The 25604-nt window shown below is 40.9% G+C and overlaps 1 protein-coding gene across 10 annotated transcripts in view; it reads left to right on the plus strand.

The window, feature by feature from the left end:
• The window catches only part of DOCK10 (dedicator of cytokinesis 10), a 194024-nt gene that overhangs the window by 27165 nt on the left and 141255 nt on the right, over positions 1 to 25604 (plus strand). For 6 of the 10 annotated variants that reach the window (XM_025200420.1, XM_014518563.2, XM_025200424.1 and 3 more), the window contains exon 2: positions 20802 to 20921. In XM_025200420.1, coding sequence (XP_025056205.1) covers positions 20802 to 20921 — 120 coding nt within the window. Of the gene's footprint in view, positions 1 to 5484; positions 5590 to 20330; positions 20411 to 20801; positions 20922 to 25604 lie in introns of those variants that run through there. The other 4 variants (XM_025200423.1, XM_025200429.1, XM_025200427.1 and 1 more) reach the window with 3 other exon arrangements.

A 25604-nucleotide genomic window follows, 5' to 3' on the forward strand; every position in this document is an offset into this window, starting at 1 on the left:
CGATCCTAATTTCCTATGATTCTATGATTATAGAGGCACGCTATTCTACAGGACTGGAAAATCTTCAGTAAAAAATAGGTTACTGACTGAATGCTTGCTCCAATTATATGGAAGTGATTAGGTTCCTGCTGTACTCTAAACATTCATGCGTATGGTACCCGGTACCCAAACTATTTGACTAGCTGTGCTGATTTAATGTCCAAATTGTACATCCACCTCACCTAAAGTCTCATTGCTATCAAAACTGACATAAGTAGCCTGATAGCTGATGGTGTTAGGCTTGTTGCTGCAGCCGGTTTCCATGGAGACCCCAGCAGTGGCGAGGCTGTGACAGTGCAGGGCCAGGGTTTCCATGGAGACCAACCTCAGGAGTGCTGGCAGAGCACACAGGTGGGTGAGGAGTTGCTCTGGGGCTGGGATCTTGCAGTGGTGACAGCGTGGTCTGGAACCAGGACAGAGCAGGAGAATGCAGGCAACAGATTGCAGCTCTGCCCCGGCTCTGGACCACAATGTCACCACTACAAGATCCCAACCTCGGCTGCGGAGCCCCTCCCTGCCCAGCCGCGTACCCTGCCAGCGCTGCTGGGTCTGGTCTCCATGGAAACCCTGGCCCCACATTGTCAAGGGGCTGCTGCTGCTGGGGTCTCCATGGAAACCCTCTGCAGTGACATGGGCAGGGGCTGCTGGAAAATGGAGTCTGGCTAGATCCGCCATTTTACCCACCCCTGCACTCAAGATTTGTTTTAAATTGTTATCCATTTTATTATTAGTTCTAGTGGTGTTCCCCATTACAAATTTGGGGAATATGCATCCAAACAACACTGCCTCAAACAACAATGAAAGGGTAAAAGAAAACTTAGTTTTAAGAGTTACCTCAGTTGCAGACCAATTTATCTGTACTCATTCATATAATTGTATATTTGTTACTCAGCCACCTCCTGTTTACCATCTACGCTGCAGACTGCAAGCTTCTCAGGGCCTTCTGCTGCTGTGCATGGAAGTACCTACCTTTAGTGCTTGTCCTGCCAGAAATATATTATATTTAGTAATATAAGGAGGAGTCAAAGAGATAGGAAGATAGTCAGTGGAGATGGAAAAAAAAGGAATAGTCAGAATAAAAACCAACTTAAGACTTGAACCTAAAATGACTTTTATTCCTTTAGGCCATGTACAGACATTACACTTTTAAATCATCTAAAACCGGTCTAAACCCGAAACAGAATGGAAGTTCAGACACATAGACTGGTTTAAAAATGGAGGATCCTGGTCTAAGATTTGCCTCCCAACCCCCTCAACACTGCTCCCCACCCCCCACCCACCAAAGGGCAATTGTGCGTTCTGTTCGCTACTGATCTAAACTACACCACTTACAGAAAACCACATAACTTAGATAGATTTCACCTTGGGCTTTTGGAATACCTGTACCTAGCCTTAGAAGTTCATTAAAGCTTAGCTGAGTTCAGGAAGCGGGTGATGCATATCCTTCAGAACCTGGCATAATTTCCAGCATAACTAGGGGTAGGAAGGATCAGAAGAGAGCCTGGTCCTGTTAGATGATCATTTTGAGTCTGGAGACTCAACTAAAGTTCAAATCTGTACCTCAAATTTCAGATGCTTTTTTCTGAGGCAAACTATAGACCAATTTCTGCCAGAGCTTTAAACAAATGTATTGGAACAAGTGAATGTCCAAGGTATGGACAAGCCTGTGTTCCAGTTGCAGCCTCTGGGGGACACAACAGAAGTTCATTTACTCTTGTGTCAGAAACTTTGCAAAAGTGCATTGCACATTCAAGGTCCCCATCCCTAGGTAGAAAAAAAGGCAGCACAGGAGTTTAGGCTGCTGTCTGAGGTAGCTGGTGAGCTGATGTTCCCCTCTACCATCTGCTCTCTCTCCTGCCCTCCAAGAGGAAGGGAAGGGGGAGAAAGCAGCTGGCTCCTTGAGAGCTCTCCCAGCACTGCTGCACTCTCACCAGGGGCTGCCCAGGAGTGAGGGGGAGCTAGCAGTTTTTAAGTCCGACCTAGGCTGCTTGTGCCCTCTTTAAAGTGTCTGCCACGAGCAGCCTAGAACTGGAAAATGGCCCCTGGTCCTTGGCTGCTTGGCTGCTGAAAAGTTTAAAAGGTGGGTTGGTACAGTACCACAACAAGGAAGTTTGGCGCCCAGGGCAAAGCCCTCAGTGGCAGCCCACCCTCACCCTTCGCACAGATCCAGGGGTACATGCGCCCCCCCCCCCCCCCCCCTCCCCCCCCCCCCCCCCGCTTGCTTGGAAGTGCACGCAACAGTGGGAGCCGCCCTCCCTCCGTTCCCAGGCCCCCTCAAACGAGCTGCTTGCGGCTCCATCCCACGCCTCGCCCCACCTGGACAGCACCTGTTGGTGCCCATTTGCTTCAGAGCCCAGGGTGGTTGTCCCACTTACTCCCACCCTTGCTACAGCACTGGGTTTGTAAAACTAAACCAGAGCTTCCTACAAGATGCCTGGGGGTGGCACGAGCATGTCCGGCATGAGGGTAAGGGAGTTGTTCCCTAGTCAGCCACTGCTGCTGCTGCAGCTGTCCTGTCCCCATTGCTGCCTGGTGGTAACAGGGACAGGGCTAGGTGCAGGCATCCCTAACAGTTCTCCTCTCTCTCTTCCTTGGAAAAGGCATTCAGATTAACCTGTAATACAAATATACCCTATAAAATTTCCACATTCACCAAATAATGTCTTTGAGATGAATTTGACATCTTTGTGGCATTTGACATTTTTAGCACATGATGAATTGCTTGATTATCTGGCATGTTGTCATGTAAAGTGCAAAACGTGCATTTCAGTTCAGCACCACCCCTTTTTGTTTCATTTATCAGTAACATTCAGCCCGTGCTCAAGAAGTTTGAGGAAAGACTGTTCTGCTTTATAACGTATTACAAAAAGTGATCAATAGTCTAAAGAGCTTCTGAGAGAAACTGAGACCTTCTTTAAGTTAACAGACTTGATGGATCTAGCATTACATTTACAGTCTGGCGAGGACATTTGTTCTTGGCAGATCCATTCTATGCACTGTGTGAACCAGCTGACCAGTGTGGTGGTTTGAGACCAAAAAAGCGATTGAATTCCAGGTTGTTTTATGTTGTGGTTCAACCTTGGTAGCCACTGCAAAATTTGGCAAAGGACTCCTGCTGTGTTTTCCATCTTGTCATATCATGAGGTATGGATGACTTTCACTGCTAAACGGGCATACAGGAAAGCCTGTCTTAAACAATTACACAGGAGACCAGCAAAATGCATGTCCTTAATGGAGATGGACTTTCAGAGCTGGCTTTAGGGAAAATGGTGCCTTGGTCGAACTTGTATTTTGGCAGTTCCCTCCAAGTCACCAAAACTGTGAAGAGTATGGAGGTGGGAGGTGGGGGGGGGTATGTGTGTGAGAGGCTCATGTGGCTCAGTGACTGTGGGTGTTCAGGGACTCCATGAACTATTGCGGGACAGCATGTGTCTGCTGGTACTAGGTGATAGCAGGGGCTAAGTGCAGTAGAGAGGCAGGTGGGTGGGCAGCCTACTCTCTGGGTCACTTGCTCCCCTGCAGTGTGTCCCCCCTGGTGCCTGCCCATCCCATCACTTGCCTCCCCTCCACACAGTGCTTGCCTCCCAGCCATTTGTCACTCCCCTGCTGCCACTTACCTTATGCCATGGCTCTTGCTCCAGCTCCAGCGGTGGCTCTAGCTCCAGCCCAGGGCATGGAATATATGCCTCTGGCCCCATCCAGGCAGCAGCAATAGCTCCAGCTCTGGCTTTGGCCCTGGCTTGGCTCCAGATAGGTGCTGCAGCCAGACACACAGTAGTTGCTGCACAATATCCCCTCTACTCTCCCATGACTGCATTGCATGGTCTTCTTCACACTGCACTCCCCCTTCATGACCACTCATTCTCCAACATTGGAGTTGGGCCTGGAGTCACAGCAGCTGCCTGCCCTGGGTCATACTCAAATCTAAGACGGTTTCTTTTTCCCACGAGGGTGTGGGACGTGGACAATACTCATCTTTGATTTCAAGTAAATATGGAAGATTGACAGCTCTTGTAAATGATGTTTCTCCTATTGCCTTCAAAATGGTGATACAACAGTGTTGGTTTTCCAGAACTTAAGGACACTCTAAGCCATTCCACCATCACCAAGGTACCCTTTACGCTGACAACGTTGAAGTAGGTGTCTAGGAGCTGCTATACTGCCTGTACGTCATTAGGAGAACCCTGTGTATATCCTTCTGTGCTTGGGTACACATTCTGTGCATATGTTTTATGCCAGTGGATATTATGACTTTAAAATAAGGACTGAGAGCTTTTGGGAAACTATACAGCTTAACACGTGGCTTCAGTGTGACCTGAGAAGGTAGTGAGACAGTACTTGTTGGTAATGTTTTCTTGATTACATGGTTATTAATGTATTCAACTGACAAAACTTGTATAGGCCAAAAGTCTACACATTTTAAAAGGCAGTCTTTTAGTCTTCCAGAGGCACAGTTGAATTAAAAGTAGTGGATCCAATTTTGTTCAGCTGTAATTTTGTAAATACTGAGAAACTTAATTGTCATCAAATATATCAAGTCCCTCTTGAAGCTGATGGAATTGTTCTGAATTTGTACTGTTATAAAGAGGAGAGATCCTTTAAAATCAGACCGTTAAGGAGTTTATAGATAGAAAATGGAGGTGGGAGGGGAGATTTTCAGAGTTGGTTATTCCTTTTTGAGTTTCTTATTTTTATAAGATGTTTTTAATATGTCAGTAGGGAAGAAATACTAAATCAGAGATTTATTGTATTATATTTATTATATGTTAAAACTACATTTATGTACCATTAATATACATGGAGTATGTACTCTGTAGAGGGTAGAATTTGTTTAGGGCTTTGCTTCCTCTTACTGGTTTCTCATGCTATTTAAAAAGGGGAATTTATATTTAGATATAAAAGCAGAAATAACGTTGGGGTGCAGAAGCCCTGAAATGATCATGTTATTTGTTGTTCTGAAAAATGGGACTTGCAGTGAATAGGACAAGCAAATTCATGTTTGAAGAATAAATGCACGGGTTTTAATGGTTATGTCTATGCAGGAACTGAAGAACTTGGCCATTTTGGCATTCAGACCAGTGAAGTTTTGGGGAGAAAGGATGACATTTTTTGAGACAAAGATAAATGTTGAGGCATATGCATTTCTCTATAGCTTCCTATATACATCTGCTATAGAGACACGGTACTAAGTGTATATTGATGGTTAATGAGATACTGTCTTCTCAACAGTGGAATATTGCTTATAGGAAGCAGAGTTATTACTAGTTTTCTTTTCCTTTCTGTTTAGTTACTGTGGATACAGCATGTGTTAAGTTTTAGACATACTTCCTCTTTGAACAGTGCAACTTGCTTCATTTGGTTTGCTGAAGCTGCTGAAGCAAAAAGGTTAAAGCAGCACCGTTTTTAAAGAGCGATTTGTTCTCTGCTTGAGTTATTATTGATACAATGAGCTTTCGAGGGAAAGTTTTTAAAAGGGAGCAAAGTGAAATATGGAGGAAAAGAAGGACTTTTCGGCGAGTAAATCAAGTGGAAATTCACAGACTCAGCTGCGTATGTATATTTTATTTTTTTTGTCTACTTTTCTTCAAGGCTCTTTTTAAAAATCACAGGCCAAATCCTGGTCACCCTACTCCTGGGAGTGGTAAGGAGAGCAGACTTTGGTCTCTGATGTAATTACTCCATATGAAAAAAAAATAGGGACTAACTAAATAAAATTAATGCCTGCAGTATAGAATCTATGATGCAGCATGGACACGAATAAAGTGTGTGCTGAGAGTCAGATTATGATGTGTTGAGTAATACTTTGCAACACAAGTAGTTTAACTGAAGTCAATTGTACTACTTTTGGAGCAAAATCCTACTGTGCTATTAATATGTCATGATCAGATGTTTATGGCTTCTTGTAAAAGAAAATCAATGTTCTTTTACAAGTGGTGGTGAGATCTCCAAATTCTGAATTAAACCAAGAGTGAAATTTTGGCGTGTTAAAGTCAATGGGAGTCTTGTCGTGCACCTGGGGTTTCACTCCTTGACTCTTACTACTGGCTTTTGCCATTATTTCACCGTGTGATTTAGGGCAAGTCACTAAAATTTTTTGAGACAATTTTCCTGCTGTAGAAACTTACCAGCCTTTATATAAAGTGCCTTGATTTTACAGATGAAATCAGTTATACAATTGCTAACTATTATTACACTCACTTATTTTGAAAGATTATTTCTTAGGGTTCCAACATTTTAATTATATTTTCATAGACATTAGGGCTGGAAGGGACCTCGGAAGATCATTGAGTCCAGCCCCACTGTTAAACACCGAGTCCAGTGTTTAAATACACTTTCCCTCTTAAAGATAATCGATTCTTTTCCTTACATAGATATTATGAACACGGGGTGCCTGGAATTTGTGTGTAAAATTGTTCTATTTTGTCCTCATGTTAGTGGTGAAGTTATTTGGAGATTTTTTTTTTTTTTTTTTTTTTTGTAGGGGGAGGTCTAAGTCTGGGTTAATGGACTTAAAATAAAAAGTGAAATGTATTTTCACTAACCCTCTTCAGAAGGATATTTTTTAATGAATTAAAATTTGGAGACAGATTCATTTTAAGGCTTGGGGTCATGGTTCCTTAAAAAGCATTTTTCTTTTTTGTTTGTTGAGATACCTTTCTGTTTGCCATCTTGTTTATGGTTTGGAAATCAGTCTTTTGCCAGGATAAAAGACAATTTACATGAAAATTTAGTTCCTGTTGATCTAAGTTACTGTCAGGCATGTGATCCTGGCAGGGCTGGATTTCCAAATGAGCTCACAAAAATGGGGCCAGATTATCTGAAGCTCTCAGTTCCCACTTGGCACCAAAATAACTGGCAAGGGTTTCAATAGAGCTCTGCATTTTGGGGGCTGAGTTCTTTGGAAAGTTTGGCCATGAGTGTCACAACAGGAGCTGCAAAGGCTGCTGAGTACTTCTTTAGGCTGATCTCTTGAAATTCTAGCCCTATGAGCCAGCTTTTGTTCCACTAAAGTCAATGACAAAACTCAGTAATGCAGGGTCAGGCCTTATGTGACTGAAAACTCAAATCAATTAAAAAGAACCATAAAAGACTGTGCTGTCTTTGTTATGAAACACTAAATAAACTTCTCTGCAAGCTCTTCTAAATTGAAGCATTTAGAAAATGCTGGCTTTTTTTGCCTTTGATAACAACAAAATGATAATTGCCCTCTCTTCTTCATTTTTGCCTAACATATAAAGACAGTTCTGAAAACATTATACCTTTTGTCAGCCTTTCTCAGCGAGTCTAGATAGCTTACGGCTCTCAACATCCAAGCTTCTTAATACCAAATTACAGAAAAATCAGTGTTTTTACTTGGAATATGGACTTTTTAGCCTAATCCTGTAGCTTCATTACCTGAATTATCTTTTAAAAAAAACCCTCTATTAAAAGGATTTATTGTCTTAGTTGTGCAAACTGTTAATTATCCAAATTAAGGCCATTGATATAGAATCAGATGTAAGGGTTAAAGTAACTTTACAACATGGTTCCTGATAAAAACAGAACACAAATAATGATTTTTTTTGAGGAAACAAAGTATGTCTGTATTATATACTTGTTCATGTGTTAGGTTACATAATGTGCTAGTGTAAATTGCTGCCACAGCGTTTAATTCAGCGAAGCAGCATTTACAGAAGCCCAAGATCTTCCCCTCAATATCTTTAGTTTCATTTACATATTATTTTTGAGAGAGAAAATGTATCATTTGAAATGTGCATAGAATCCTTCTCGGTGGGGAAGGACAAGAGCACCAAAGACAAGTTCTTTCTTATCAAGAAACAATGTATAGCAAACATTTTGATCAGATATTAGGGATTCTTGCTGAATTTTTCTTTAGGGGCTGGCTGTTGCAATATATGTGGTCGTTTAAATGGGACTTTTATTTTAACAGTGTCATTTGCTTTGAATTGTATTTTTCCAAGATGGGGCCATTGTTATGTCCTATTCTCCCATTATATTTCTCAGTGTGTTTTGCCCAAAGGGGAGTAGCCAAACATGGATTCCCTCAGCTTTAGTTCTACTGTATGTAGCTTGTGTCTTCCCACCCAATATTTTGTAATTGGAGCACACTAAATTCTTGACCCAAGGGCATTTTTGCTGTCTGTTAGTAGCTGGTCTTTTCTGAGTTGCTGCAGATAACATCAGTGCGTCTGTCCCCTGTAGGTCTGGTCCTGCAAATTTCTGAGTACTGTTAGTTCCCATTGTAGTCTATGGGCATTGCAGGCACTGAGCAGAGCACTTTCAGAGGAAGCATTAATCTGAATAAAGGATCAGGGCCTGTGTTTGCTCTATGGTGTAATACCTGCCAAAAAAAATTATGTAAATATATTAATTATCTTTGATTCTCTTCTCATTTACAGAGGCACAGAGAACCTCCTGATTTATATCAGTATGAATATCCCTTGGGCCCTTTACATAGATGGGGATCATTTTCACAAATGAATCCTTGAGAGTAATATACAAACTTTAAAAAATAGTGTTACTTACTGAGAAACACAGCACGAAACTGCCTGTAATATAGATCAAAGATAGAACTTTCAGGAATAAAATGAGACAGAGCAGCATATATATGAGATTTGCATTATGTGACAATGACTTCTTAGCTACTTCATAGAAAGCAAGTAGAACAAATATGAAAAGGTATTTACTATTTTACTTAGGGCAGATGTAAGAATTTTCACCAAGTTTGATTTCATTTTTAACTAGAAATCTGCAAAGAGGTGCAATATTTCAAAGGTTATAAGGCAAGCACTCTAATAATCTGCACCTTAATAGCAAAGTCACTTTGAGCCTTTTGGGCTGTTGTCTGGCCACGCCCCAACCCCTGCTGCTGCGGCAGCTAGTGGGGACCACTAGGTGTACCCCCTCACTGGCCAGTTCACTCCAGGTTACTGTCGGGGCCACGTCCCCCCAGCAAAGCTACCCTGCTGCCAAGGCCACGCTCTAGCACCCCTCGGCTCCTGGCCTGATTGACTGCAGGCACATGCCTGCATTTCTTCAGTCCAGAGGGAATGTCTGTTCACTTGCAAATTGGTTCAGTCCAGGCAGGCTAGACTAATCTGCAAGGATTGAATCAATTCAGGCTCAGGCTTTTGGAATGCCTGTCCCTAGGCCTTGGGTCCCAGTACCATTCTTGCTGCTGCAAAGTGTCCTGCCTGTTCTGCTCCCTGTACTGATGGTGGAGCTGTCAGAACTGTGTTTCCTGGCTTGCTGACTGTCTTTTGGCTGTAGGAAGAATTTTTCCCCCTTGGGAAAACCCTAGTAGTAGGATTTTCCACCTACCTCAAATTGTCCTGTAAGCCTGCTGTTGGGGCTGAGTAAGATTCATAGATTCATAGATGTTAGGGGCTGGAAGGGACCTCACAAGATCATCAGGTCCAGCCCCCCTGCACTTGGGAAGGAAAGGCTGCTGGGGTCACATGACCCCAGCAAATGCACATCAAATCAAGAAAAAATATTTTAAAATGAAATAGGAAAAGCTAATAAATATCAGCAAAGATTGTTACATCTTGTAGCCAGTATCCAGTGAGAATCAGACATTTGAAAACTCACCTCATGGTATAAATGTGATTATAGGGCCTGGGGGAGACTGGGGGAGTTTTTTGGCCTGTGAGAAGGGATGTCTCTTGGATGTCTCTTCAGATCAAGGTCTCCCTTGACTATACCCTGAATCCCACTTGCTTCAGGAGAATGGTGGAATTCAATATTTGGCTAAATCAAAAAGCAGGTTCTGTGAAAGGGAGACAACACTCATTCCTTGGCTATATGACATGAGACTATTCAGTCCCACACTGGGCTTAATTAATGCTTAGCAATTTAGGTCAAACCTCTCCTCCACCCTTGTAATTATTTTAAATTACCAAAGCTTAGTTCTGCCACTTTAAATCCATTCCTCTGTCTTTGCTATATTTCTCTGTGCCCTGCTGAAATGTAAAGAATAGAAATATGCTTGTTTCAGTAATAACTCATGTTTAAAATATATGCAGTGGTATGAATTGGCCATGCTAATTCAGGCATCACAGTTTTTGCTGCAAGACAATGCTTGTTTTTAAGCTTTTGCAGAAATGATTAATTTTGAATTTTCCAACGATGTGGGGAATGTTGACACTCCCTCCAAAATGCTGCTTAAGCAGCTTTTGTGGCAGAAGCTCCAAGAGGAATCACCAGCAGGCACAGGGCTGCAGTTAAGCTCCATTGGATCTCATGAGCCATTGCCATTGCTTTTCCTGCTGGTGAAAAATGGATAACTGTGAAATCTTGTGTCTCTCTCCACCACGGTCTCATAACAAGCCTTACCTGATAATTTAACTGTGGCTACTACTAATACTGAATTTTTCTCAATGGTAAATAGGGAAGGAAGAGAAAAATCTTCCACAGAATGAAATAGTTACTAGGAAGCAACTGTTCTACAACCCTACACTCTCACCCAATTCAGAGGTTTGATTTCCTTTTCCTGTAGCAGCTGATTTAGGCTTTATGTGGGTGAAGTGTATTTTGTGCTTAGGTTCCACAGCTGCTGCATACTTTCTTTAAGACTGGATCAACATGATAGCTTTAAAAGAAAATATTAGGTCAGTATAACTACATTTTCCTTTCTGATTAGTATCAGATGAGGGGAAAATAAATAGAATGGCTGATTGAGCTAAAGCAAGTTTTGTGTGAATAGAACTAAAAACCATAATATATTTACAAGAATTTTTTTTTTGATCCTGAGTAATCAAGGACTGGGAAATATTTACTATATAGAAACTGCTACCATCATTTTAAATACACAATTTTAAAAGTTTATATTTTACATTAATTCAGTAAAAATGTCTGAAATATATTCATAATGATCGTAACGTCACTCATATGGTGATGATAATTCCATTAACTTGTTTTAGTGGTATTAGATTTACATATCTACTCCAAAGTGTTTAGAGCAAAATTTCTACCAGCTGCTAAAACAGAGGCCATATAGCTAATTATCTTATTCTCTGGAATATTTTCCAGAATATGTGTGGTTCTACCTAATCGTTAAAATGCCAAGGACCAGATGTATGAGAGATGCATGCAAATATTTAGTCTTGACTCAGGAATAACTTCAGCATGCTTCTAGCTTTAAGTCTGTACTAACATGTCAAAATGGAATTGCAGCATATGCTTAGACTTAAGCTAAACACAGGCTTAAACATCCTTCCTGAATAGAAATGCTTTCCTTAATTGATTCTTGTGTTTAGCACTCAATTTTTCTAGAAGCAGAAAAGCTTTACCAGACTTAGCAGTTGTGGAATTCATATTAAAACATCATTTCCTTTCTGCTGTATGTCAAGGAAATTTGTGATCAGTGAAGAACTTGTAGGATTGCCCTGTGAAATAACAAAAGCAATACAAAACCTGAATATTTTTTTCCAGGATGATTGTCATAGTTTAAGTAATTTAAATGCAATTAACTCTAGTTCTTTACATCACTGGAGAATTTCAGTGGTTGTACATGCCATAAAAGTCTCTGAAAGCCTCCCTTGGCCACCCATTTAAAAAAAATGGCTTCAGCTATTCATCCATAAACTTGTCAAGATCATCAGAGGTGTTTCCACTTTTGCAAAGATCTGCTGTCTATTATGTCAGTTTTCATAGCAGGAAATTATGCACAACAGACAAACATTAGCTTGGATCCACAAAATGGCAGTAATTTTAGCCATAAGCAGTTGCAATCTATCTCCCCCAAAGTTACATTTGCACAGGATAAGCCTCATTACACAGACAGAACTTCCATTGATTTCAGAAGGAATTCTGCCCGAGTAGGGGATGCAGGCTGAGGTCTTAAAAGAGTCAAATATATTTTTAACACTCTTGAGCATCCTAACAAATTATTTTTTTTTCTTAAGGTTTCATTTAGTCTCTCTAGTAACTGATACCATTTTAAACTGGAGTTGACTGAGCTGGGATTTCTGTTTCACTATAAATTACCCAAACAATTGCAGGTAGCAGCCAGAGTCCCTGTCCCAGAGGCAAATCCATTAGGTGTGTATGTTCCAGTGCTGTATCCCACAGCTTTCTGGGTCTTCAGCCCTGGGGGAGATCAACCAGGAATCCAGGTAGGGTTCTGATGGAGCTAGGGTGACCATTCATCTAGTTTTATAGAGGACAGTCCGGTTTTCTGGTCTTCTGCCCTCTATTGATATGAAACTTTATGTCCTCTATTTTTCACTGCTCAGCATACCCCCTCACCCTACCCCGCTGCTGACACCACCACAGCTGCCTGTGAGAGCTAGCCATGCCCCGCACCGCCAGCCTCGGGAGGCATGCAACATTCACGGTGGTGGGGACAGTTGCACTAAATGCAACTGTTCTCTATACTTGAGGTACCTCGATGGCCACCCTAGGTGGAGCCCAGACTTTCATCCAGTAAATCTGTCCAACCCAAGATGTTTGAAACAAAATTCTTTGGTCTCAAAGAGTCACCATTTTTTGATTAAACAAAGTTCTCTCAAGATTTCTGACCAGCTCTAAATATAACCAACTTAATTACTGTGGAGCCAATCTCAAATAGATTTTATGGTATGTGTAGCATGACTGTAAAGATGGCTGTATGTATAGCAGGTTGAATGGACATATGGATGGTGATACCTAACATATAGAAGTGAGAAGAAGGAATAGCATATTGTTACTCCGTATATGAATGCTCTGCTTCCCTCCCATTCACCTATGCCATCTCCACAAATACTGTCTCTCTTCCTGTGCTTGTGATGAAAAAGTTACCCTTAAAGGCTTCCAAGTAGTCATAGCAAGATGGGGAAGAGGGTAGGGGAAGACGGCTGTCAACTACCTGGGTTGAGGGAGTGGTTGGCCATCATTAGGGAAGAATGTTTGCTACTCCAAGCTCAGTCACCAGAGAATCGATTGTTGGGGGAACTGTAATCCCCTTTTGGCAGCAGCACGTTCTCCATTTTCTGGGTGCAAATTTCCTTTTGAAGCTATCAGCCAGAAACTGCCTGGAGCCACCCTACCCATTCATTTAGCTTCACACTGGTTGACAGCTATTTAGCTGAGAGGAACTGATGCATGCATACTCACACATACACCTTTCCCAGTTTAATTTGCTCACAGTGGAATATCCTTCCTTCCCAAAAGCCAAGCTGCTATACTGTTATATAGTAACCAGAGGGTACAGAGGTACATACTCTGCCCATGTAGTAGGCAAGAGGTTGGATGACTATCTAGAAACTCTATTGTTTTTGGCCTTCTCTTAGTGAGGAGTCAGTGGGTGTTTCTTCCCATCATTGTTAACCAAGGCACTTACCTGGGTCTTCATCCCTTTGGATCTACAGATTCATCCTGGAAGTTGCTGCAAATCCTACATAGCAAGCACCGCTAATGCCAGGAGTAATATTCAGTGTTATCCCAATTTACAAAAATCATGGAGTCGTAAATATTTAACAGCTTTAATTCTGACATGCTTGGTAGAAGGACAAGATACAAATAGGCCAATCCTGGTGGAATACTGTTATCTACACTTATAAATAACGTAGTAATGTAAAATGGCATATTATGCCAGATGCAGTAATTCACCACAATAAAATCCCATAAAATATGATGCTTGTTTTATAATACAAGAAGCAATGGAGTAGTATAAGGCAATGTCATCCTTATCATTGATTTAATTTGTTCTCACAAATTGAGTTATTATTGGTTGATATTGTTAGTTCAGTAAATGGGCTTTTATGTTGTAAGCCAGTATGGTTTTAGTGCTTCAGCAGATATTAATATGGACAGTGATTTTTAGACATACCCTATCTCCAATAAGACAGAAAATAAAGGTCCTGACCACTTATGGATATGAAATCTTCTGGCACTTTTCATGGGTATGCTGAGTGTATTTTAACATCCTGGCCATATTCCAGTTCAGGTTCCTGTGTTCCAGTTGCTTAAATTCTGTGCTTTGTAATTATCTGACTTTACCTTCTGACTTTCTTTCTCCCTTTCCTGCACTTTAAAAAATAACGTCTTACAAGTATTTTGATAAATATGGTATGCTATATAGTCGGTAACTGTAAAAACATTAATTGGTTAGTTACATTAGAAAATAATAGCATTTTATTATAATGTTTTCCGATTGGTACCAGGAGTTGGGATTCAATTTAGGTTTTAGGTTTAGGACATTGCCTGGAATGGCTGTCAAGAGACTAGGAGTCTCAGTTGCATCATTTCCTCATTTCCCCAGCAGTTAAACAGATATTGCTTCAGGAAGATGGTATACAAATCATTTTATCCCATAATTATGAAGCAGATTGGTACGAGTATCAACACATAATGTTCCGACATGCTTTGCAGCCTTAGGCGAGCCATCTACTGTATCTCCTCCTGTAAAATCAATTATGTGGATATTTTTGGTCATTATTGCTGGGAAAGTAATACTGTTGTATCTGGACGAGAAGCATATGGGCTTAGGTCTCATACTACGAGGTGGGATTGTACTTAGTGCTGATTAAGCAATACAGCACTGGAAAAGTTTTTGTGCAGTGCACTGTTTTACAGATGTGAAATTAAATAGAGATTATCCCTATTTCTGGTATTGGCTCAGGTGCACATTAAAGATCTCTTGATACTATTCAAAAAGAATAAGGAAATGTCCATTGTGGTAAAAAATACTCTTTCTCTGGATGCATACTAAATGGTGCTGTTGTAAGTGATTGTGATAGTAGGCAGAGTGTTGGTGAGTGCCTTTTTTATATTCACATGGCCATTCGAGTGCAGCTAATGTAATTTATTACTCATTTGAGAGAGAGAATATAAAAAGCACTATAAAAATCCAATCCAGTGTAATACAGTCTTGGCACATAGATTGCCTAATTGGTCCTTTTCCAAAAGAAACAGACAAGTTAAATTCAGGAGAGACAATCCTATGGTTGTTAAAGCTTTAAATCAACCATGCTCGTTTACAAATCTCTGCAAGCAGCATTAGGGAGAAATACACTAATCCTAACTTCAGCGCTTCACTCTGCCTATGACAAGAAAACAGAGCAGTCAGCCCCCTTCTTTTAAGGATCAACTAAACTACTAGCTAAAATAGTGATGGTTTTACATCACAAATGCAGAATGCATCAATGTTAAGCTTTGCCAAATCGTAACTATTGACTATATAGAGTTAGTATTCACATCGCATGCTCTTAGCATTCATGAAGAGACAGAGCTCTTAATATATCAGGATGCTGGAATCAGCATAGAAGGAAGTCATGAGCTTAATATGCGCTAACACTTGATGTCAGGAATTCAGATGCCCATTATTCTCTCTTTAGTGGATGAAGGAAAACTGAGGCATGAACCAAGGCATGTTAAAGAGGATGAAGTATTTTAAATCATGAGAATTACTAACAAGGTTTTCTTTGCATTTTAGAATAATATGTACTCTTTACAATCCTCAAAATGCAAGTGGTACATCTTTTAAAGATTCTTGGTATAATATCATGGCACAGGAAAAAATGACATTTGTCCCAAAAGTTCTTTGTCCCTGCTTATCTTAGTGTAACATTTTTGAGAAAACATCAGCATAGTTATTTAAATGTCTCAGTGAAAAGTCTGCTAGTAATTATTGAAAACATTAGTTTCTCTTTCCTCCTAACTTCATTGCATATTCAAAAGATGGTAGAAAAGAAAGGCATCATGATGATGAAAAAAAAATCAAGCAGTGCATTCTTTATTGGCAGTAACTTCTCTGCTGATTTAATAAATAAATAAAAGTCAAATGCAACAGTGTATTAATTGATAGAAATGGCCCTTTATGAAGATCAGTGGATGACAACTACATTTTGATTGTCTTTCTTGTGCTAGGCTACAATGCTGTGATGCAATGTTACAACATCAGGACGCTGTGCAGCAGTTATAGGCCCTATTGGTAATCTGCAACCTTGTGTTGCAGCAATACTACAGTATATGGTGGATTGATTTTTGATCCTTAACATTTTATTTTAAGATTTCTGTCTTGACTAGAAATAGAATTCTCTTTGCTTTTCATCCTAGAGAACGAGGAAATGCAAGGAGATTTGCTGAAACTGTGTACATGTTGTCACTCTACAACTCCCTTCCCCTCTCTGCCCAAGGCTTTTCTGTAGCACGTTCTTTCTAGCATCTAAATCCCCTAACATCTGTGAGAGTAAGGAAAACTAAGCCCTGGTTGTGGTAATGCTCAGCAGTTCTTCCATAATGAAATCTCTTGAATGTGTTCTGTTTCTCTTCCCGCTCCACAGTGATTCCAGTGTACAGTCTCTGTGACCTTGAGGCTTAGCTTTTTTAAGGGGCATGGGTTATACTTGGCATCCATTTTTAACCCCACAGAGATTTCCAGATATAAAATAATTCCATGCCACTGCATGCTGGCCATGTGGTTGGATGGAGAACAGGGAAATAACATAACACACACTGAATTTTGTAGGAATGCTCCACACTTCAGGGAATGCCCGTAGTGCTGTAGAAGTCCCCAAATCATTTCAGTATGCTACTGCATTAGGATGACCAGTCTGTGATGTTTCATATTGCTCACTGGCAATACAATTTAGCAGATTTGTGTAGGCCTGAGGAAAGGTTGATTCTTGCCAGAGAGGCATCAACATTCTGGCATGTGTGTGGGGAGAGGGGTGAGTGGGTTGGGAAGCCATAACACAGGAGAATGAATGCATGTGTGAAACATACACTATGATTCACTGGGCATGTATTTTCCACTTTTACTTTGCATTTCCTCTTAAGCAGCTGCTGTAGATGACACTTTATTTCTTCTTTATATCTTGCATGCTTTTCCTTATTTTTTAAATGTGGGTTTGTCCAAAGTGAATGTAAAATTTATACCAAAAAGAGTTGTAACCCAGCATGTGTATGTATTCTTTCCCCAGGTTTTATATTGGGTTCCTTCTCAGTGATTTAAATGCTAGCAAATTTGCCTCTCCAGTCTCTATAATTTACACAATTGGCTCTTTGCGCACTAGGCTCATAGTAAGGAGGCAGTGGGTGTGTTTTCCCATTATTGTTAACTAAGGTCCTAGCCAAAACCCCCTTACCATTCACACAGGAAACACTCTTACTAGCTTTGAGCCCTGGCTGACTTGCATGAGTGGGGCATAGAGCTTAAAATCTGAGCTTCACATTCACTCTGCCTGAAAGGTTTCTACCTTTGCAAAGGGGGCAGAGGGGTGTATACAATAGCCCTTCAATGCCTTTCATAGATTTGATAGGTTTCATAGATTTTCTGAGATCAGAAGGAACCTCAATAGATCATTGAGTCCAACCCCCTGCCTTGGGCAGGAAAGTGCTGGTGTCAAATGACCCCAGCCAGGTGTTTGTCCAGTCTTCTCTTAAAGACCCCCAAGGTAGGGGAGAGCACCACCTCACTTGGAAGCCCATTCCAGACTCTGGTAACCCTTAGCGTGAAGAAATTCTTCCTGATGTCCAGCCTAAATCTGCGCTCTGTCAGTTCCCATAGTTCCCCTGAACGATAGCTTCCAAATTTTATAGAGTTGACTGGAAAATAATCCCAGAGCATCTGCTGGATATATCCTGAGACACAAGGGCAAGTGCAGAAACCGTGAGCACATAGTAACCCTGGTGTAGCCATGTTACAGGATCTGGGCTAGGCTTACCAAATCCTCTGAGTGCCAGTTACCTCTGCAGTAAAGTTAAATTCAGTGCGACTAACACCCATGATTTGATAATTTGTTTCCTTGGATTTGGTGTTTTTTAGAAAGCTCCAATTGTTAGAATTGTGTGTTTGCATGAAAATCTTTAAAAAATAAATAAGTTTAAAATTTTTTTAAATTATATTTTAAGAAGGAAATTCTTACCATCATGATTTCAACTGCTTTCCTGTAAAATGAATCTAAAATGATTAAGCAAATGAACTCCAGATTTAAAAAGTGTTTAAATCTTATGATTTTGAAACCTGACTCCAGGTTTTTGATCCCTTGGAATAGCTACACTGTCAGATGTTCTGAAAGGAAGTTTCTGACTGGTTTTTAGAATACAATAGGAGTTCAAGACTAGGGACATAAGGTAATCAGCATACAATTTATAAAAGCAAATTTTAAAATTATGTCATCGTCTGACATCAGTGAAAATCTTTTCATTGATTTTAATGACAGCTCAATAAACTCAATAGATATTATATGGATTGCATTAAAAAGTCAGCAGTCATCGCCATCCTATTTGTGTCCCTACTTAAGAAACAGTGTGGACCAAAAGGATTCTTGTTTTTTTTAACTTGTTGGGCAGAGTGATCAATCATCTACCTACGTGACATTTTTCCTGTTGTGGCTGCAGTCTTTTTGCTGCTAGCTCTTTGTACAGTTACTTCCAAACCATAGACTAGAATGTGGGTGATTTTTTTTTCCTTAAGGGAGTGTAGACAGAAACTTCACACCCAAGGCAGTTACAATAACTTTGAACCTAGAGTTCATTAATCAAAGTTGGACCTGATTTTTTCAGGCCTTCTCCAGGGACACATTTCTGCCACTGACTTATATTGCTGCGTGAAACTAACACTTCAATCCTGCAGTCCCACCATAGAATCAAAATTTAGGTTCCAGCATTTCCCATCCTCTTTTTTGAGCCTATGGCCATTATACCCCTGGTCTCTCTCTCTCACCTTTGTACAGGTGAATTGGAGGTAGTTTTCCTTTTCCATTTAGTGGTTCTCAGAAAAGTCCCAGAATTTATTCCCAATTCAGTCTGCCTTTCAAATCATTCTAAGAATTCGGTCTTCTAAGTTTTTGCCTGTCTCCTACTCCAGTGGTTCTCAAGCCATGGTCTGTAGGGTCACAGTAAGTAGTTCACATCTAGTCTCAAAGGTTTCCAGACGATGGATAGTCTTGTATGGTCTTGTATGATTTCCTCATATAGTGTCTCACAGTCCTTTTCCAAGCATCATTTGTGGATTGGTCTTCCCATGAACTGAAGAGGTGGCCTTTGACCAAATCATTGCTTAGTATTGCCAGGGGTTATCCTTTACCTACCTTTTGACATGTCTAGTGATACCTTTTATTAGACCCATTTCATACTCAGTAAAGATGTTAAACAAGTTTTGGGGCACAAAATGCCCTTCCCCATTTCTGGAAAAGAGACAGATACAGCCTAAGCTAAATATCATTTAGAACAATTCTTTTTTTTGCCCCATTATGCATGTGAAAGTCATCACTTGAAAATGGGCAGTAAAACTGTTATCAGAGATTGTTGCAGATCAAATAAAGAACAGCTAAAATAGATAAATCTAATGATGCTTATTTTTTAATAAGATCTTTCAAAAGAGAAGGTGCCTGCAATCTTGACTTAAGCAGATGCTTTTCCGGGAGGCTGTTACTGCCAGCTGTTACTGCTTTGTAAAGGCCTCCCAAACTATTGGGCATCATTGAAGCTCACTGGATCCAGCTATTGCATGAATTGGAATAGAAAAGAAAAATTTCCCTACCTATAAATTAGGTTTCCAAGCTAAACTATTCAACAATCTGGTACCCTCCTAAGGTACCTTTAGATCCCAATATGGTAGTCCCTGATGCCCAGGTCCATTATTATTGTTTACATTTTTAATATCTATGTTGAAAAGCTACAGAAGAATCCAATTTATCAAAGTGGGGGAAATACTGAGCTGGGAAGAAGTTTCATGGATGTCAATGGAGCAAGTTGAAAGACTCGTTGATGCAAAATGTCAAATACTTTGTTGGAGAAACCAGTTTCATAAGTAGGGAAAATTTTTCTTTCTGAGAATTCTGTTTTGGTTTACGGAAAATGCTGTGTGCTACCAGGTCTTGCATATTATGACAGTTGTGTGGATTTTTTTCTAATGGTGACCAACATATTGCATGAATTTTCTTTGAAAAAGTCATGTGTGACAGTGCTTTCTGACCTTTCTTTTCCCTTCTGTTGCTTTGTTACTTAAAAAAAAGAGACTCTTAGAATTAGACGGATGTTGTCTCTCATTCTGTCTCTAATGCATGAGCTTTTTATCTGTGAAAGTGTGCCTGAATTCTTGGTGGGCTCTTTCATTTCTATTTTTGTTCTATATATTGAGGTAGTTTGAATTTACCTCTTATCTGGCTGTTACCATTGAGCTCTTTTCATTCTACCACCCCCTCAGGCAATAATCATGCTATTATGATGTGGTTTACCAAGGAATAATCCGTCTCCTGACAGGAGAAACCATGAGGCTGAATGCCAAATAGTTTATCCTGAAAGGGAAACTGGGTTACTGCCAAGTAAAACAGTGCAGTGGTACTTTTACTCCTAGCAAGCTACCAGCATTTAAGAAGTGTCAGTGCAAAAAAGGGCAAGGGAGTGAATTAGCATTCAGCTAATGGAAATAATTGAAATTAAAGTAAGTAATTCATTTTGCAACAGAGTCACTCACAATAAGATTGTCTATTTTCAGTTGAAATAGTTCTTTTTAAAAAAAGAATTCCTGAGTATAATGAATAGGTTTCTACAATGCTGCAGGACACTGTGATGGTCTTTACTATTACCTCCAGAGCAGACAGATTATTAGGAAATAATCAGATTGAAAATGAATGTTATGACGGGTCATGCTGGCTCTCGTACGGTGTTCTAACATGGATGTGCTCAGCTCAGCAGCTACATTATGTGACTATACATAACAAAATTCATTAATACCTTAATGTACAAAGAGTAATGGAAAATGGTGCAGTTAATAAATGCAAGGAGAATACAAGAGTTGAGACGTAACATTGTTTCTTATCTTTCTGTCACAGCAGGATAAACCCAAATTTTTGGAGCCTTTGGATTATGAAGCTGTCATCACAGAGATTGAAAGAAACTTTGAGGATTATCCTCTAAAAGATCTCCTGTTTTTCCCCAATGATGACTTTTCAGTAAGTATGGTACAAATGTGATTTATGGTCAATGTTACAGTATTAATATTTAGTGGTAGTGGAACAGGCAGAGATCATAGAGGGGCTGTTTCACGTGTCTTAATTCCTCTTTCTATCTGCTTCCCATTCCCATACATATAAACACACATACACTTTTCAAGACAAGAACCAGTTTAAAATATCAGTCATCAGCCAGGGATTTCAAAATCTCACGACATACATTGTCTCGTTCTACCTACTTGTTTGGTGCCAACAGCAAGGGTACCACAGTTCTATTTGTTTCACTCAGCTCTAGCCAAACTCTACATATACTGATTTATAATGTACTTTGGAATCATTCTAACTCTCTTTCAATTAATAAGTTTAGCTATTGAAATCGAACAGCCTATGATCACTGATGCTGGCTGTCTGGCATTTATTCAAACCCCTGTTACCACGATTCAGGCTATGCAGATAAAAGTAAATCCACCTGGATTTTCACATTTAAAAAATAAGGGACAAATCCCAGAAAGTTTGAAATTCTAGAAGCACTGGGGTCCCTGACTCCCAGGCCCTCTGCGTGGTGGAATCCCTTTGAGTCATATGCCCTAGTGAGCCCAGGTTGTAGAAGAGCTACAAACTGAGGAGTCAGGGCTTTCAGGAGGTGGGTATGATTTGAACCCTAACTGTTGATTAGAGCAAATCAGCATGGCACAGGGTGACTAGTGGAGTCCCTCAGGGCTCGGTACGTAGGCTGGTACTCTTTAACGTCTTCATTAACAATTTGGATTCGGGAGTCAGATGCGAACTGGCAAAGTTCATAGATGATACCAAATTATGGGGGAGTGTGGTCACACCACAGGACAGGCTGGGGATACAGGCCAACTTGGACATGTTCTCAAGGTGGGCCAACCAAAACCTGATGGCCTTCAATGTAGAGAAGTGTAAGGTGCTGCACCTTGGTAGGAAAAACCTTCAACATACTTACAGGCTTGGCAGTGCTACGCTCGCTAGCACCACGACTGAAAGGGACTTGGCGGTCTTGATTGACCACAAGATGAATATGAGCCATCTATGTGATGCTGTGGCTGGCAAAGCAAACCAAACTCTGGCTTGCATCCACCAGTGCATCTCAAGCAAAACCAGGGAAGTCATCCTCCCGCTTTACTCGGCCCTGGTGAGACTGCAGCTGGAGTACTGCATCCAGTATTGGGCCCCCCACTTCAGAAGGGATGTTGAAAATCTTGAGAGAGTCCAGAGGAGAGCCACTTTTATGATCCAAGGCCTAGAGGGCAGGCTGTACAAGGAAAGGCTGAGGGATTTGGGACTCTTCAGTCTGAAAAAGAGAAGGCTCAGGAGGGACTTGGTGGCAGCCTACAATTATCTAAGAGGGGTACATCAGGACCTGGGAGAACAGCTGTTCACCAGAGCTCCATAAGGGATAACAAGGTCTAACAGCCATAAACTGCAGGAAGGCCGATTTAGACTAGACATAAGAAAAAGGTTCTTTACGGTGCGAGTGCCCAGGGTCTGAACAAACTTCCTCCCAGGAGGTGGTGCAACCACCTACTCTCAACTCTTTCAAAAAACATGTGGATGTATTTCTTGCTGGAGTCACTTGATCCCAGCTGACTTCCTGCCTATGACAAGGGGGCTAGACTCGATGATCTCACGAGGTCCCTTCCAGCCCCTGATGTCTATGAAATGTATGATGGCATTTCATCAAAGGAGCTGGGAGTCCTGAGATGCCCATTCTTCAGCAGCAGACAGAAAAGTTCAGAAGTAGCTAATATAGTTGGGGGCTTTCAGTGCTTTCAGTTCCCCGTCAGTCTATCAGGCAGATTGCTAAGGAGCTGGAAACCTGGAATTCCTAGGAACCTACTAGGCACACTGTTGTGGAGTCAGATGAGTGAGCTGGCAGAAAACCAGACAGATTGCTGTTGGAACCTTGCCTGGTTTGTTTTGTTTTGTTGCAATTTCTTTTGACTCAAGCTGTCTCAAAAAAAAAAAGTTTGATTTTGATGATCAGGTTTCTGTAATTGAAAAAAAAGTGTGTGCTGTCAGAGAATTTCTGACCAGCACTATCTACCACACTGGGGTTTTTGGCAGGGCAGTTTGCAACACTCCAGGCATCCTGTTGCACCATCATAATCTAATTCACTGTTTATTTGTTTGCTGGCTAAATGGGTATATTTCCTTTCTCAAAGTTAACCGGATTTGTTTTGCTTGTGGGACAGAGAGAGAGAATTTAAGAGAGTGCTTTCCCATTTCATGGTTGATTCCCAGAGCCATTTTATACAGTAGACAGATGCATTACAGTTGCATTCTGTAATGCAAAATTCAATTTCATAGCTAATCCTGACTGTTATTTGCCTGAGCTGAATTCTTTTCAGCTACACCAACTAAAATCAGAAATAATTCAGTGAAAATAAATTGAGCTAAGCATGCCAAAGGCATGGATAAATAAACTAATTGCAGTAAGTTTAAGGAGTACGAGAACTTACTGTGAAACAGCTGATGCACGCCAGTTGTGTGGGTACCCACTCCCTTACCCTGTGGTAAGTGAGAGCTCGGCTGGGGCAGATTAGCATTCCATGAGACAGGATGACATTGGTTTAGTTTTCACTTCATTTTACCACAGGTTAAGAGTAGATTCATGGGAGGTTACCACATGTTAGTTTGCCCCACCCTGCCCCCTTTAAACTTACTGTAATTTTCTCATTTGTAATTTGTTCAGATGGAAGGAGAATCATGGAAGCCTTTTTGCTCGTTGACTGGCTTCGTTTTCCACGTTCTTGTTTTTATTTTAAGAGATATTTGGACTCTCGCTTCTGTAGCTATTTCTATATCCCTTCTTATCTTCTTCTAATCCCTTCTATATTCCCTGCTTATATTTCAGGTCTGGCTCATTTAGGGTGCTCTTTGATTAGTCTGTCTCAAAATGTTATATAGTGTAATAGGTGCCCTAAGAATTTGTGGACCTTATTATTAGGATTAGAAGTGCTTTGTCTCTGTGAATCTACAAATCCATTCTCACCCAGCCCTGATTTGCACTTAGTTTGTCAGTCCATCATGTGAACTAGGTGCTTATGTATTTTCAAAATAAAACAAACCCAAATAGTTTAACAGGGAGAGCAAAATGTCTAAGGAGTTTGTTCACTTTTTAGTAAGTATTCGATATTTATAATTTGCCTAATATGTTAACTCAATACATAGATTAAAGTGATATGGTCCAGTTGGTGTAAAGCAGCATAGCTCCCTAGGGGTTTGCTCCTGCATTCCCTCTTAAATGCTTCTTTCTATGATCTTTAACATTTTTTTGCCACAATACTCCCATGAGAGGGGGAGATAACATGGCAATAGGGCTGTGTGAAATTTATCCGGCTGTTTCGATTCGACACTGTTTCAACACATTTCAAGCTCAAAACAGCAAAATCGAATTGAAACAAAGGGCTTCGAAACAGCCTCGAAACAAAATGAAGCTAGTCGAAATGTTTCAAAAGTTTTGAAACATTTCAAGTTTTGAAGCCAGCAGTGAGGTGGTGGGAGACAGGGAAGAACCAAGGCTGCGCTCCCAGCAGCAGCCGGGAATGCAGCCCTGGCTCTCCCCGTCTCCCGCCCCCGGGGTGCAGGAAGCCGATCACAGCGCAAGGGAAGGGAACCGAGCCGGGGCTCAGTTCCCCTCCCAAGCGCTGTGATCGGGCTGGGGAAAAGAACTGAGCCTGATAGCTCAGTTCCCCTCCCCAGCCCTACAATTGTTTTCACAGTTTTCAGGGTGGCCACTGGGTCCATTCTTCTTTCGTACATGGAGAGAGTAACACCATATATATTGTTACTAAAACACAATTACAGAATTATCAAAATGACACCAGTAAGCGAGTCATATTGGTCCTTGTGGTTCATTTCCCTTGCTTGTTACTGATTTGTATTGGTCCCAGAACTTCTATCCATTGGCTCTTCTGCCCACCCACAATCAGTTATTTACTCCATTACCCTGTGGAACAAGTGGTTCACTCTTTCTGTCTGTTGCCCCACTCATTGCCTGCCTTTGGATCACACAAATGGATAAATGCTGCTAACTGAAAATTCTGCTGCTGTGCTGTGAGATGTACAATGGAAATTTCTACTGTTGGAAGTGTGTGCTGTATCTGTGCCCTGCTGGAAATGCTGGAGGTTACACCTCCAAAATCAGTCCATCCTGCTAGAAGTTTTCCTTCAGCCAGTCCTGGTCATCTTCTTCCTTGACCCCTGTTAGCTTTGGCTGTCGGGCTTGTTTTACACCTTCTGATTCACTAAAAATGCTGTTGGGAAAATTATGCAATGGACATGCTGCTCCTTTTTCCAGCTCCTCATCATCAGATTCTTTCCTCATTTTCTGAGTTAAATTCAAGCCTCACATCTTCACCACTAAGGCCCTTCAGAGCTTTGGCCTTGTTTGTATCTTTGTTCTGATCTATTTTCACACATGCCTCAAGACAGCTTTCTTTCTGTCTGAGCCCCCATCTTAATACCCTTTTCAAGGACATTCTCTGCCCTTGTCCTGGGCTATCCTTTGTGCCAGAACCACCTTTGACTTCACCGAGCACCCTCCAGAGTTCTTACTAACTTCATGAAGTGGATTACTTTAATTCCCCTTATAGGAACAGCAGGCAGGATTCTTCACTGTCTTTATGAAATTGCTGTGCTTTAACTCCGAGCAAAAAA

Source organism: Alligator sinensis, unplaced genomic scaffold, assembly GCF_000455745.1.
Source record: "Alligator sinensis unplaced genomic scaffold, ASM45574v1 scaffold596_1, whole genome shotgun sequence".
Lineage (NCBI taxonomy): Eukaryota > Metazoa > Chordata > Crocodylia > Alligatoridae > Alligator > Alligator sinensis.